The sequence below is a fragment of the Micropterus salmoides genome, unplaced genomic scaffold (genome assembly GCF_014851395.1).
Source record: "Micropterus salmoides isolate LMB-PRFRI ecotype aquatic unplaced genomic scaffold, ASM1485139v1 Ms_hic_scaffold_17, whole genome shotgun sequence".
NCBI lineage: Eukaryota > Metazoa > Chordata > Actinopteri > Centrarchiformes > Centrarchidae > Micropterus > Micropterus salmoides.
Window position 1 is genome coordinate 25,646,199 of NW_024040817.1, and position 15,596 is coordinate 25,661,794.

Sequence of the window (15,596 nt, forward strand, 5' to 3'; positions counted from 1 at the left end):
CTAACCTTGCCCTTAGCTTAAACCAAGTCTTTACGCTAAAACGCAATGATTTAGGTTGGGACTTGCGTTTTGTCCCCAAAAGGATGGCAAGTCCCAACAATGTGACAAATTTATGTCTTCATAACATGAGTAATACATGTCATGTCCACACGTTGTGCACACACAAACACACACATAGAATATTCTGCCAACCTGTAGAATAAATGACACACAATCTGTCATAACTAACTTGAATAATAATCAATTTTAAATGTATTTGCATGTAATTGTAATATTTCTACATTAAAATTGTTTAGTTTAAGTAAACGTATATTAATGAAAATATAAATGACGTATTTATAAATTTTACAATTCCAAAGTAAATAATAATGATAGCTAATCCCTACTAAAAGAACCACCAGTTATTAATGTGTAATTTTATGCATCATTTCCCTGGTCAGAGAGAATGGCTAATGTCAGGGCAAAGAAGCTAATGTCAAGCAAATGTCACTGCATAATGCCTCTTTAGACATGTCTGACTTATGAGCTCCCCATCCCCAACAAAACTGAGAAGTGAAATATTTTGGCAATAAAACAGAATAAGTTTGAATTTCATTTGGGCTCTTATCCAGTATGTGTGGCCCTGAGAGAGACAAGTAACAGAAGCGTCTACAGCCAGCTAGCAGCTCTTTTCTGAAGCTTAGCAGGAATAATGTTTCCCATGTTCACCATATTAGTGTGGCTTGTTAGCATGCTAGCATTTGTTACCTAGCACTAAACACAAATCTGAGCCTGATGGAAATGTCGTTAGTTTTGCAGGTTTGTATTGGAAGTAAAATAAATTTTGATCTGACATTTGAAATTCATAAGCTAATGTCTAGTATAGATGTAAGTTAATAGTTTGTTACTTTTTACATTTTGTAGTCTTAAATTGAAATATTTTTAGTAAAACAGTAACAGCTTTAAAAGCAAGTTCATGTGTCAGTAGCATCCTCAGCAATCTGGTGACAGTAAATGACATTGAGAGTTTAATCACACGTTATTTTCAAATCTGTGTGTGTGTGTGTGTGTGTGTGTGTGTGTGTTGTGTACCTGTTGGTGCTTCTCAAACTCTAGTTTAATGGGGGACTTGATGCAGTTACAGGTGTCTTGGTAGGTCTGTTTGAGAGCCAGGTCCATTAGATGTTTGTGGTAGGCTCCGGCCAGGTTACCACAGGTGAAGATGATCACATTAGCTAAAATCTGCCACATACACCAAATGCACACATATACACACAAAGAATAAGGCATTAAAATAAATGTTAGGAGTTGACGCACGTACAGTACGTGTAAATTCCCCACTATGTACCTCCTTCCACTTAAGCCTACATTATTACCTTGTAAAACCAAGCCAGAGCACACTCTTCGACTGTGCTTTTCCACCACTATGTCAACGTCAAGCGCTTTAAAATGCAGCCTTGCATATCAATAGGTTGTCACTGGTGCTGTATCCAAGGGCAATGAGTGTCTCTGAGCGTGTTTTATTGTTCTTTTTTTCCCATTATTGGTCTGTGTTGTTTGCTGTATTGATAGAAGCGCTATAAGCTTTCTGCTTTGTGGAGAGACTTTCTTTGTTCCAACTGTGAGACATCGACTATTGTGTCCCTGAGCAAGACACTTAACCCCTAGTTGCTCCAGAGGCATGCCACCTCTGTACCTCTGTATTGTAAGTCGCTTTGGATAAAAGTGTCAGATAAATGTAATGTACTGTGTCAAGAGTATGTTCAGTCAGAGCCATTGTTTTAAGAGCTGTTGCCCGAGTACATTAAAAGCAGTTAATTTGACTCTGGAGGCTTTGCTGAATGCGCTGTGCCACGATGATACAGGATGGGCTCACTGCTTTACAACCCAGACCTTATTAAAATGTTATACCTCATCATGTTTAATTGCGCATGGAACAGCCTTATCAATTTCAGTTTCAGAAACTAACCCCTGTGCCACAGCTAATAGTGCAGTGAAGAGATCATTTAGGCCTTCAGAAAACCAAAACGGGAAGCTCGCAGCAGAGTCATCTGGGCTACATATGTCACAGAAGGAGGAAGTCGCGTACATTGTAGATTTCAACAGTCCCGTATTGACCTGCATGTTCAAAGGTTTGGGGTTCAACATGAACAATCATCTGTTTTACCTGCCAGACTAGAGGTTCCAGTTCTGTGACGGTGGAGGCCAGACAGATGCTGAGGGTGACAGTGTGCGAGAAGCAGGTGATGGCGCTGGCGATAATGGCCCCTCTCATGGAGAAAGGCAGCATGGTGTAGACGACAAACACGATGAACAGGAAGAAGGACACCTGGAAACAGATTAAAAAGTCCCGAATTTGTCTAAAATAAACCAGATCTGTTCAAAGCTCTCAATATTTCGGAATACTTTATGATAACTTCTAAATTTCTTAAAGGGTATTACAGTTTTTCTCAGTCGCTTTGGTGCATTCCTCGATTCATCCTTAACATTTCCAAAACAGTAAGTGCATTTCTCTAAACAGGTAGTACAAACGGCACAACACAGTGGTTTACCTGCAAAAGCCCATAACTTGCTCAAAATCCTTAGTCTATCTCTAATTGAACTTGTCAGTGCCATCAGAACGACAAGTCCTTGTGTCTTGTTTATGAACAAGCAAGTCAAAATGTTTAGCCATCTTGTCAATATAACAGTGTACTCTGTAAGTATTTTCTGATGTACATTTTGGCTAAGATTTTGATGACAATGATTGAAAATGCACAAGGCTGCCCTTTTTTTACTCATCATTTTCTCGTGATTTCGAGATAACCATAATGGTAATTATAGTGTGATTTGTTGTATCATTGGTTAGCTCACTTGGTAGAGCATAGGACTTATAGGTTTATGGTTGTGTGCTCAATTCTCACTGAAGACTAAATTTTTCGTTTATATTTTTCATAATCCTGTTCAACAAAGACTGTTTCACATGCTCACATTACTGTAAAGCACGTGCTGGACTCCGTGTGTTCTTGGTCCACATCCATCAACCTATGGACTTTTCATTTCCCTATCATTCCCAGGCAGAGGAAATTCCTTCTCATTCAGGGGAATCCATGTAACGTTACACATTTCCTGACGACTTTCGGAACCTTTGAAATAGCTGTCGGGAAATGTGTGATTGGATTCCCCTCAATCTCTTCATAACAAATTTGCTGAAGAGGATAATACACACAAAAGAAGAAAAAGAAAGTCAACAAGAACAGGAATCAAACTAATTAAACTGAGCCCTGTGCTCTACCAACTGAACTAACCAGTGACACTGGTAATTGCACCTGCCAGCCCCTGTATACAGCTATGGTTTGTTATCTCGTGATCACTAGAAAATTAATTATCCTGTTCTCAGTGGAAAACAACATTCGTTATATATATACACACATATATATTACTGCTCACTGTGTATTGTTACTGTTTACTGGTATTGAGTATTGGTATGAGTGTTGCTATTGTGATGTTGTTGTGGTCTATTCTTACTTTGTTTATGGACCTTAAGAAACAACATTTCGTTTAGCTACAGTATATACTTGTAGGCAAAGGATATGAATAAAGTATTTTAACTTTGATTTTTGATAACGTGTTCAACCATTTTGCATGTAGTGACAAATGCAATGAACTTATGCCTAGATGTTTTAGGGGGTAAGATTGTTCAACAGAGACTGGTATAATTCATTGTGATCAGCAGGACATAAGCAATTGATAATGTAGGAAACAGCAGACAATTGTTCATAATCATTTGCATCAGTGTGTCAAGTCATTTGCAATTTGTTCAAAACAATGAGAAAGTGCTTTTATGATGTGCACAAGTGACGAGATGATGTGGAGGTTGAAAAGTTAGTTTTGAGAATTTCAATTCTGATCTGAGAAATGCACCAAAGTGACTGAGAAAAACTGTAAATAAAGTAAACACGGTTTGAAAGAAACATGCAGGCAAAAAACATACACCAGCACTATGGGTCCATCAATTCTGGGCTGATGCATGGTCATACAGGTGCTGCAAAAGTACCAAAAATGACCAAAGCAATGCCTAAATATAGATCACAAGAAGAGATTTATGTATCTTCCCTCTTTGTCTGCTTTTTGTCTAGATACAGAATACAAGTATGCGAGTTAAGTGAGCTGCCCACTCTTCTTCACAAAAAGGTCCAATGATAAAGTGGTGATCTTAAGATAAATTATTAGACATGAGTGGGCCGCTCACTCAGCATTACAAACAACTAAATCCTGTGATGAGCTGCTTTGAAAACAAAATACAACTCATCAGAGGTATGACACAATGACTGGACTGCTCAAATATTTCCTTCCATATGGGAATAAGAACAAGACGGAGTAGAACTTTACTGTGGAAATTATTTAGACGGCTTTTCCTGCTCGTGTACTGTGATCAGTCCTCTCTTTCCAGGTTTCTATCAAAGCCTCTTACTGTGACCTTGTGTGTACGTGTGTGTGTCTGCACGATCCTGTGTGTTGCGCATATGTGTGTTTCCTACAGCGCTGTTCATTAATACCTTGTGCCTTAACCTTCTGCTTTGTCCCTGTCCACTTCCCCTGCTGTCAGTCCACCCCTTCCTGTTGTGTTGGCTGTGGTGGCGACCAGCACGATAGGGTCACAGTGTTAACTGGGACACCCGATGCAGTTTGACCTTCCTGCCTGTCTGTTTATCTGCTGTGCCTTTGAGGTTTAGGGACTCTGCAAACAGGAATCTACTGACAGTGACAGCTTGGGGTGAATCAGATTTGCTAATAAACAACTTTGCTTGGACCTGGACCCTGATGTGTGATGTTATTATACATATCCAATTAAAAAATGTTAATTAAAATACTTTTGGCTTACATTTTTAAGTGCAACACTTTGAGCAAGTGTTAGACCTGCTATGTGTTTCTGATGTCAACATTGCAAACATTATTTGCAGTGGCAGGTATACAAAGATCAAAGAAGAACTCCTATCACTGACATGTAGTGTTGTAGGAAGCAAAAACACGAGGAGAACACTGGATATGAGTGATTGTTTGGTTGACCGAATTCCTTCTAAAAGAAGATCTGAACACAGAGAACACAGACAGAGGTGTTTTGCGTAGGCTTAGACTTTCTGTTGCCAGGGGAACCAACATAGTGAAGGATGGTGACGTCGGAGCAGATGTGGTGTTTTGAAGGTCCTGTAAATTTTGCCATAACCTTCAACTCCTAACCCCGAAATCCCCCCCCAAAAAACGAAAAAACAGAGGACGTGTGACGTGCGGTCTGTTTGGGTGGCTGCGGGAATTGAGAATGGCAATCCAATTTCAGGTGCGTCACCTGCCTCTGTCTGCCTCGCAGGCAGCCAGAAAACACTCCATCTCCACAGCACTCCGGCCTGCATCCTAATACACCCTCAAACACCTCCAGATGGGGGCTGGAGCCATCATCTCACTTTGACTTCTTCGATTACCTTTTTTTTCTCCTTCTTGTTCTGAACGCACAACCCCTCCTCCTCTGAATTTCTGACAAAAGCAAACGCACGCTTGAACACCCCCATCAAAAACGTTTTGCTCTTTGCCCACTTTAGCATTTATGAGCTCAGCACCATTTTTGGATGCGAGCACCCTCGCCTCACACACGCGCACACACACACACACACACACACACACACACAGTTCAATGTGACTGTGTCTTGATTCCGGGGCACCAGGTGTGGCAACCAGGTTCAATCGGCCTTCTGGAAAGAGCTGTGGCCTTCAGAAGAATTGAATAAAGCCCGGACTAACGGAGTAATGCAGCTAGATGGTGGCAGACACGGGTTGTCCTGTATGTGGACAAGATATTTTTGTTGTGAGTGTGCAGAAAGAGGGTGAGCAGGCAAGCCTGTTTGGGGTGGTTGCAGAGGGGTTGAAAGCGTAAGACCGAGCAGAACACAATTTCTATCTCTCTCCTCTATTTTTCAGACCTTCACTGTTATTAGCTCCGTGTGCTCCATCAGACACGCTGTTCTCTCAGTAATCGCAATCAATCCGACCCACTGAGAGCGGGCTAAAATTCCAGCTGTTCTCTTTTCTATGGATTTCTACACCCCGACAAGTTCCTTTCAGTCTTTATTTCTTTCTTTCTCTTTTTTTCTCATGAACAAATGTCACAGAGAGACAGAAAAACAGAGAGATAGATAGATAGATAGATAGATAGATAGATAAATAGCTAGCTAGATAGATAGATAGATAGATAGATAGATAGATAGATAGATAGATAGGAGTATAAGAGTCATGGGAGCAGAATAGAGTGATTAATAATGCAGAATGATTATGCTCTCACAGGTGGCTGATGATAAAAATATCTCCACCCCAGAGGAGGGAGGGATAGCGCGAAGGGGGGAAAGAAGGGGGAGAGGAAATTTGGACACGGTGGGGTGGGTAAAGGGGGGTCTTAACTGGAAAGGAGGGGGCAGGTGGAGAAGCTGGGGAGAGAAAAATAGGATTTGATGAATAGGGAGAGACAGGACGGTAGCATGAGAAAATAGGATTTCTGAGACAGAGAGAGAAGGAGTCTGGCAATGAAAACTAATGTGTCTGTCTGCTGATCTGCTCACCTCCAGCTCTCATCAGGTCTCATTATCACTTGTCGGGCATGGAATTAATTATGCGCTTACATACACACACACACACACACACACACACACACACACACACACACACACACACACACACACACACACACACAGAGGCTAATCTTTGACTGACAGACACAAGTATAAAAAAACTCATATGTCACAAGAACACATGAAAACACATGCATGTGTCAAAAGCCAGACTCTAATTATAAGGGTTGATTATTCTTAGTCATGTATTATGTATTATGTTTGCTTCAAATTAGAAAGAACCGGGCAGAGAGAGTTGGAGCCATTTGGACCATTCTTGTTTTAATCTGTCTCTTGAGAGTCCCCAGTCCTCATGAATAAGTGCTGTTTTTGTGGTTTTTGCAGGTACAGAAATTTGGTTGGTTTGTTATTTTTCCTTGCATGTACTTTGATTGGTGAATTGTTGTTCCACTCTGCTCCAGGGTTTTAAGAACGTTTTTCTTAACCACTGCATTACCCATTGCTGATAAACCCTTACTCCAAACAGTGATTGTCCAGTCATAGCTTAGCATCCGAGACTAGACATGGCAGGCCTGTCAAGCTTTTGATTTACCACATGCTGAAACAATGTCTATGGAGCTGTGGTAAAGCAGTACTCCATACGTTTAGAGAGTTTAGATGGTGACTTTATTTATTTTAAAATCTAATAATACATAACACAATCATAAATCAATCCTCTGTCTTGCTTGTCCAGATATGTAAGATAACCATCCAAACAGGGTTATGTTGGAATGAAATAACAGCTTCCATTTCTCCTTCATCATATTCGTAATAGAAGGGCTCACAAGGCACAATGTTGTTTCTTTATTTCCATGTCTCCTACCTGGATCATTAACTGATGAGGATGCCAAATCTTTTCTCATATCATGATGCCATGTAGGAAGCATCAACTGAATATTTAAGACCCCTTTACATTCTCATTTCAAAAAGAGTCAGATGGAAACATTAAAAAGTCAGCCGGGGACAGTGTTTTCCACCGACTCATTAAGCTAACATTAGCTAAATTATCTACCTAGCCACAGTTGTCATTTCAGCCGCCAGCTGGAAATGAGATTCCTGCTTTTGTCTCCCTCTGCCTGAAATCAAGGACACATTGTCTCAAAAATGACTAAGACTTTCGATGGTAAATCCACCATTATCGGTGTAACTGCACATGTGCTGTGCAAGAAGAGGGCGTGTTCCTTTAGACAAATCCAGATACACACATAAAACAAACACACAGATATATCTACCTGGTCCCAGGGGCTAAGGATCCCTCCTGAGAACATGAACAGGTAACCCATGGTGACCAGACAGGCCCAAATAAGGAGAGAGAAGAGGCGGAGCATCCGCTTGAAGACCGACTCAATGCAGACAAGGATGAAGATGGACAGGAATAGGAAGAGAGCAGCGGGAACCGTGATCAAGAACGTCAAGTGGTCCTCTGTATTCTGGAGAGAGAGAGAGAGAGAGAGAGAGAGAGAGAGAGAGAGAGAGAGAGTGAGAGAGAGGGGCATTTACTGGTTTAAACTGTTTCAGGTTTGGTGGAGCATGTTAGCAAGGAGGACAAAAGAAAGACAATCAAAGAAACATGAACGAGTTCTAAATACTGATTATAAATCAGTTTAAGCCAAAGCTTTCCTTTAACCTTAAACCTAACAGACAGGGTCAAAATAGCAAAACAGACTCCCATTTTTGTGTCCTAGTGAGGACATCCAATCCTCATAGTACGAAAGGTCCAACAAGGGACACACACACAAAAACAGACGGACCACAAATTGGCAGACAGACAGTCTAAGCCCAGGGAATGTGCTACAGCATCACTTCTGCACTCACACTGTCAAAGTCAGCGTTTAAAAGCTGTCAGCACACACACACACACACATACACACACTATTTCTCTCTTTGACCAGACCTCCCTCACCCACCTCCTCATCCTTATTTTACTGGTGTGAAGCACTTTGTGACCTTGCTCCGTGAAAGGCGGTATGTTAAATAAACCTTACTAACTTACTCTAAAGCTTCTTCCTCTCTCTTTCATGTCAGGTTTCCAGTTAAGGAGGATGTACGCAAAAACTGTCCATCCTAACAAGTCCGAAGGCAGTTCAGCTTTTTTCAAGTATTTTCTCATATCTTGGTGTCACAATCTGCTTTGTGAAACTTCTAAAATCAAGTGCAAGTGAGCTCACATAACTGTCAGAATCACAGTAGTTTCAAGAAAAAATGACTTCACATCAGAAAAGAAAACGAGTCCTTAAAGAAAAAAAGCGTATTTCAATCATTCTCACAGTCACTACACTAATATTCTCACCAAACGTTCACGGTAGGATGGATGGTTAATGGGTGAATTAAATTGTTCTCAGTGCGGAGACAGCATGAACCAACGTTCGGGCAGTTATCTGGTAAGATTCAGGAAAGTAAGATTAATCTTTGTGATAAATTATTGGTGTTAACAGAAGAAGACTGCAGCGTATTTCAGTTCCTCTTAGTGTCTTCAACCTGAGAGCACTTCTATCCCTCTAACCTGTCCATGACCTCTGCATGTGCGTGTGTCCTAAGCATATTTCTAATTGTACATTCTGTGATGAAGGTGCCTCTTCTGATTTTGACTGAGAAATGCTTTCATATGCAAAAATCCCATCACACACAAATACGCCCCAAAAACATGCTCACACAAATGTGATCAGGGTAAGGATAAACTACTCTGTACATTGTTTTGCCCTCTTCAGGCTGTGGAAATGACGGAACAGCAGCAAAACCACTGTTATTTGCTGAAAGAGAGGATTGAGAGCTTCCACACACTAAGCTCACTTTCACAGAGTTGTTCCTAACCCGACACCCACATAAACTATTTGAAGTTATTCCGAAGTTATGAGAGCGCTGACAGGTCCAGCAGCTGTAAATGTTAAATTAGCAAGCCACTGTGAGAGTTCATTAGATGTAGCAAATTTTACAGTAAAATGAACATCAGAGTGGGCGCAGAAATGTGTTTGATTCTTTTAACATGTAATTCCCTGAGCAGCTTTTATGTAATAGAAGGAAAAGACGCCACAGACTCAACCTTGAATTTGTGGCTGATTTGACAGTTTATTGACTTCGAGCTGCTTTTTTTTTGAGAATAGCAGAATCTGTTTGGCCAGAGCACACGCAGGGAGAGAGCATTTTGCTGTGTATTAGTGCAGCAGCACGATGTAGCAGAGGTAGCATGAGTCAGAGTCTGGCGAAGGGATCTCACGGGATCTAGCTGCTGACGCCACGCGAGCTATACATCCAGCCTGGAGTGCAGATTGAATCCCAATGAGGATGTAAGCCAAGCAAACTCAAAACACCAGAGGGATACCTGAGTGGACATCAGTGACAAAGACCCTTCCTTTGGCATCAAAACACATTTTGCACAAAGTATATGCTCACACATAACCATGCACAGGACAGGTTAGCGAGGGAGCAAGCCGCTCTCTCCACTTTGTGGTAAGAAAAAAAAAGAAGCATCTGTACTGTGCACATTTCTGATTGTAGGCCATCTAATCCTGTTAAAACCCTTCTGAAGCCATTTAAAGCCATTTCCCTCGACATGGCGCAGAGAGAGGGAGTGTCTGCCTGCAATAATATACTGCATTGTCACCCAGAACAATTATTTCCTTTTTTAGCCCAGTCTGGCTTATCCAGCTATTATACTGGGAGCAAAAATGGGGACCAGGGACACATAGCAGCAGCAGCAGCAGCATCAGCAGCAGCAGCAGCAGCAGCAGAATGAGATGCAGTAATCTAATTATTCAGCAGTGAAATGACACAAACACACCAAATACATCATGTCAGAAAGTGAGGAGAAGGGGAGTGGTGGTACAGAGGCTTGTGGGATGAAAAATTGTGATCGCGTAATCACTTCCCAATGTTTTGGTGCCCGTTTAATATTTTCTCCTGCCTGATGAAGCAGCGCTCTTTGTCAGATTTTGTCAATGTGCTCCCAGCTTGGTTATGAAAACCATCAATAATCACCCAACCTTTCCTCAAGTGCTCAATTCGCAGTGAGGAACGTTAACACACTCCGCTAAAACAGGTCAAAGATTTTTGCCCCAAATTTTTGGGATATAACAGCTTTCAGAGAGGCCCTGCTGTCATGAAATGAAAATTCTGTTCTGACTTCCAACGTTTATGAATATCCTTTGGACAGTTTCAGCCCTGACAGGTGAGTAAATTGTGTTCTGGTGGATCCACACCCAACACATTTCAATTTTATTAACACTGAGTATGTATTGGTATTATTTTTGATTTAATAGCTCTTGAGAGATTTTGTTACTTCAGCTGCGTGATCTTACATCCATTCATCACAGCACCCCAGGGGAGGGCTTCATCAGTACTAGGGGAATAAACGGTCATTTCATAATCCCACAAAAAGATGCCAGAGGGCACAGCAGTGGGCCGGCGCTGATGACTGGATCGAACCAGTTTGAAACTCATCATACAAGCAAAGATTCCCACCGGCCAAATAATACATAACATACATGTGAAGGAAAATGGTGATTTGGGCACTTGTGAAATTATAACTGAGGAAGTTGGTATTCTATCAATAGTAAGAATTCCAGGGAAATCTTAACGTTAGCTTGAAGGCTTAAAGGGCTAATCAGCATAAAATAATACAACAATCACTCATGTCTGTGAAGATTTCATCCAGGTCATAGTTATCCAAGGAAGGTTAAAATCATAAGGGCAACTGCACTGCTTAAAGATCCAAAGTGTAACTCACATGGAAAATCATCTTTAAAATCATCTTGCAACCTTAAAGGGACAGTAAACAACCAGCCTGTCATCACCCAGAAAAACGGCCGTATAGGTCGACTGTGCTGCAGCTTATTACGACCAACATTTACAGTTATTGTCAGTCCGCAACCTCTTGTGGTCCTATGACGGTAGCAAAGGAGGAGGTCAGGTGACCTAGTATAAATAGCGAGAAAGTCTGAGTTAGAAAGTGGACAGGGTGGATGGATGTGTCAAACACAGGACTTTCACTTAGGAGACTGAGGTTTGAGAGGTCCTGTGTGAAATAAAGTCAAAGTTGACTTTAGGAGACTTACGACGTGTGACTTACGTGACTGACATTTCTTGTGGTACTTAACCCAAACCATGATCTTTTCCTGAACCTAACCAAGTAGTTTTGTTGCCTAAACCTAACCAAACTGAAACTTTTTTACAACTTTTTTTGTTGAAAACAACATATGATTACATCCAAATTACAAAGTCCTATAGACAGGTTTCTTGTATACGAACACTACTGGATGCGTGCGCAGTCAGGGGGCAAAAGCGCTTTAGTAGTCGGTCAGAAGACTTTAGATTACACATAGTTTGTAAATTCTTGGATCTTGGAGTTGGATCTGTTTGTTTGTGTTTAATTTGAATATTGATATAATATACGCGACCACGCTGCAGGTAAGCGAAGCCGGACGTAATGTTGTTCAAGTCAGCTGCTAGCCAAAAGGGTAATGGAAGAACAAGGGAGAGAGGCGTTCCTTCCAGAGCTGTACTGTGGTACACTGAGTAATGCCATTTAGCAGATTTTTTTTAAAGCGCTGAAGACTTCTCTTATAAATACATGAGCAAAACAGTAAAGTTAGTCAGACAGTGCCGTTAAAAAACCTAATGCTTCATAAAAATGATAGTTATGAGTTATGAATACACGATCAGCTAAAATGTCGGGATGGACCTGTATAGCCTATACGATGCAGCATCCTCTGGTCTGAGAGGCTGCAGTGTTTTCAGTTCGGCTGGTTGTTGAGTCCTCAGGTTAATTACTGTTCCAGTAAAGTGGATTAATTTTTAAACTGTGCTGCCGAACAGGTTTTCCGTCACTTTTAAGGTTGGGGTGCAGTGGTTGAAAGTAACTGTAACTTAACGAGTAACTTGACTATTTACTTTGAATACCCAGTAATAAGTAAAGTTATATTGTTACTTTTTAAATGAGTAATAAGTAAAAAGTAACTCATTACAATTTCTGAGTAACACTGCAGCTAGATATGCGGTATAAACTGATACACAAAGACAGAGTGCTGCTTTCTGGTTGCGCGCGCATGTCTGTGATAACGTTGCACAGAAACCCGTCTATAGCAGCCATAGTAATTATGACAGGAAGAATGGAGAAAGTCTGATATTATACAATGCCTGCGTAGGGAGGAGGTCGGGGTGGACAGAGCCAACAAAGAACCTAAGACTTTAACACAGGAGACTGCTGATCGTCCCATTTCCAACCGACAGCCCACTTTGCATTTTTACCATGATTGTTCCCTAACCTTTCCCAGCTGTGTATTACAGTAACAAAAGTCCCCTAACCTTAACGGAGTGCTTACTTTAACCCAAAACATGGTCTTTCACTAAAAAAATCTATTACCCAGGATGTAAAATAGCTGGAATTTTGTGTGAAAAGAACCAGCAAATTACTGATGTATCTAAAAATTTAATGACATTGACAATTAAAATTAAATTATGAAAATGGGATTGTGGAAAACCTATTTATTTTCAGGCTGAACACAAAATTTATGCATGAAGTCCTGTATCTGCATGTAAAACATGTGTGCAAGTGCTTTGTGGTGTTACAGCTCTGACCACACCTCAGTCAGTGATGTCACAGCATCTACTTCACCTCATTCATTCACCTTCCAGCCCCGAAGTAACAGATTGGTGATCCATCATTACAAAAACTTCCTGCTCTCACTGTCCCGTGTCTATCAAACTACCAACGAGGTGGAGCGAAATCAGTGTTTGCAGATGCTATTAATATATTATCAACAAATTCTTAAAATACAAAGACTAAAAATGTGATAAATGATAAACTGACAAAAACATGAACTGAAATGAAGGTTAAAGTGAATGATACAAATGTAATCAATGATGTCAATAAGCTTTTATGGCCAGTTCATAGATTTCCAGTGTTCCATTACGAGATTTAATGTTGAGCTCTATTAAACTGTCAGTAGGTTAACATACTGCCATGTAATTGCTGCTTCTGTATAGACTCACACACATTTGGGCATGCAAATGCACACACACACACGCACGCACGCACGCACGCACGCACGCACGCACGCACGCACGCACGCACGCACACACACACACACACACACACACACACACAAATACCTACACACATTCCAATAAATACAACTTCAAGGCATCAAGAAAGAACAAGAAGAATTATTTTCTCAAAAAATTGCAGATAAGCCTAAGAAGGAAATGAGAGACTTCCTCAGACAAACACACCCAAACAACACTCACACACACAGAATCACAAAATGATGTAAGCGTACACATGTATATATAAACACACAGTATGGGTGGAGGAGTCTATGTGGAGAACACCACATTCATCTACTCCAGCCCTGATCTGAGGAGAAAGATAAGTGTGTTCAGTAATTTTAGGAGCATTAGCGTTGCTTTGGTTGGGTTTCTGCTAGCTCACTGATAAAGCCAGAATACTTACAACAACATCCTCCCCTCCCTCCGCCGCCTGACCCCCCTAGCTCCAAACCTAACCTCTATTTATTCCTGCCATTCTTCTTTGTCCAGCAGTAATAAATATACATGCCTCACTGAACAACCGCTCCATAAGTAAAGACAGGTCTGTCTGTCATGTAATAGGAACAAATTGAAAAAAAAAAAAAAAAAGACTTCAATTGACATTGTGAGTGATGGGAATAATTTAACCTTTGAACACATAAGTTGCTGTAGAATGGGTCAGGGCGTACTCAGAAAAAGAGGAGAACCTGGAGGATTAAATCGACCGGTCAGGGGTAATAACATCTATTGATTTGTCTTAAACAGAAGTAAAGGGATCAATTTAGCTGGAGGTTCTCCTGGGAACGGCCTCGTTATGGAGTTTTATTGAATGTAACATGCCTTCTGTGACAGCCTAAAGCAAGTGCATCATTGCAGCGGGGATTGGGGTGTCACGTTGCTCCCAATAAATGTAAAATGGAAAACTGTCCCCCTCTGTATTTGTAATGACCAGTTATCTACTGCCTCCAAAAGGTAAAAAAATGACCTCGGCTTAATATTTATTGTTAAACCGACTCCCAAACACACTGGAAGTTCCCTGATATCGTCCTGCTTTATGTTGGTTTACATGTCAGCGAGCAACAGTGAACACAACACATGACATGCGTGGGTTCTATCTACCTCTCCAACCCAGTTGGTCCAGCCCAGTGTCTGACTGAGTTTTGCCCTTGGCCTCCAGGCGCTACTTGGAAAGCACGTGACGCACACAGAGAGAAAAGCATAAAGTCTACAGATTGTCCTGGACATATAGCAGCAAAACAATCATTTCGAAACAACAACACAGCAATGAGTGGGCATCCTTTTGTACAGCTATTTCATAAAAACACAAAAGCAGCACTTGAGAGACAATAGCTTGTGTTTGTGGTTGAGTGTTTGTGGCCAAAACAACACTTTTCACTTGACAAAAGCACCAACACCCACACAGCTGTGAACTAAACTCTCATCCCGTTGTTGATCCACTCTGCAAACCCAGCGTTGTAATCTGAAGTGCCGCTTCATGGCCTCTTTTGTTGTCACATATATATATATGTACATGGGCCTCCCTGACTCATTCAGTCTCGTGCCGAAACCAAAACTTTCCCTTTATTCTAACACTCTTCTGTGATCCTGACAAGAAGGCCTCTACCTGACACTGATGTATCAACGCAGAATCTTTTGTGGAGCTGTAATAAAATATGCAGCATTCCACATTAAAAACAACCTTCCCAACCGGCAGGCCCTATCCTAACTGCTTGGTAACCATGGTAATAAGGCACAAGAACTAATTTAGGAAAAAGTCCATTACAGATTAACAGTTCCTAAGTCAATATTCCTTTCCTAACTTTAGATAACAAAAGTGTATTACAGAAGCATCCTAACTTCGTAAAATCTTACATAAACTCTCCTAACTTTAGGAGAACTGTTAAGCTGTCCTAACTTTTACTTTTCGACCAGGTAGTGTTTGCTAACTCATTTAATCCA

The 15,596-nt window shown here is 41.0% G+C and overlaps 1 protein-coding gene across 4 annotated transcripts in view; it reads right to left on the bottom strand.

Moving 5' to 3' along the window:
• Positions 1 to 15,596, bottom strand: part of adcy2b (adenylate cyclase 2b (brain)) — a 45,605-nt gene that overhangs the window by 27,318 nt on the left and 2,691 nt on the right. For 3 of the 4 annotated variants that reach the window (XR_005445096.1, XM_038725093.1, XM_038725094.1), the window contains exons 2-4: positions 7,847 to 8,044; positions 2,147 to 2,308; positions 1,072 to 1,221 (exon numbers count right to left, since the gene is read on the bottom strand). Coding sequence is in view for 3 of the 4 variants with exons in the window: in XM_038725093.1 (XP_038581021.1) it covers positions 1,072 to 1,221; positions 2,147 to 2,308; positions 7,847 to 8,044 (510 nt within the window). In the remaining variant the exon portion in view is untranslated. The remainder of the gene's footprint in view (positions 1 to 1,071; positions 1,222 to 2,146; positions 2,309 to 7,846; positions 8,045 to 15,596) is intronic. The other variant, XM_038725095.1, reaches the window with a different exon arrangement.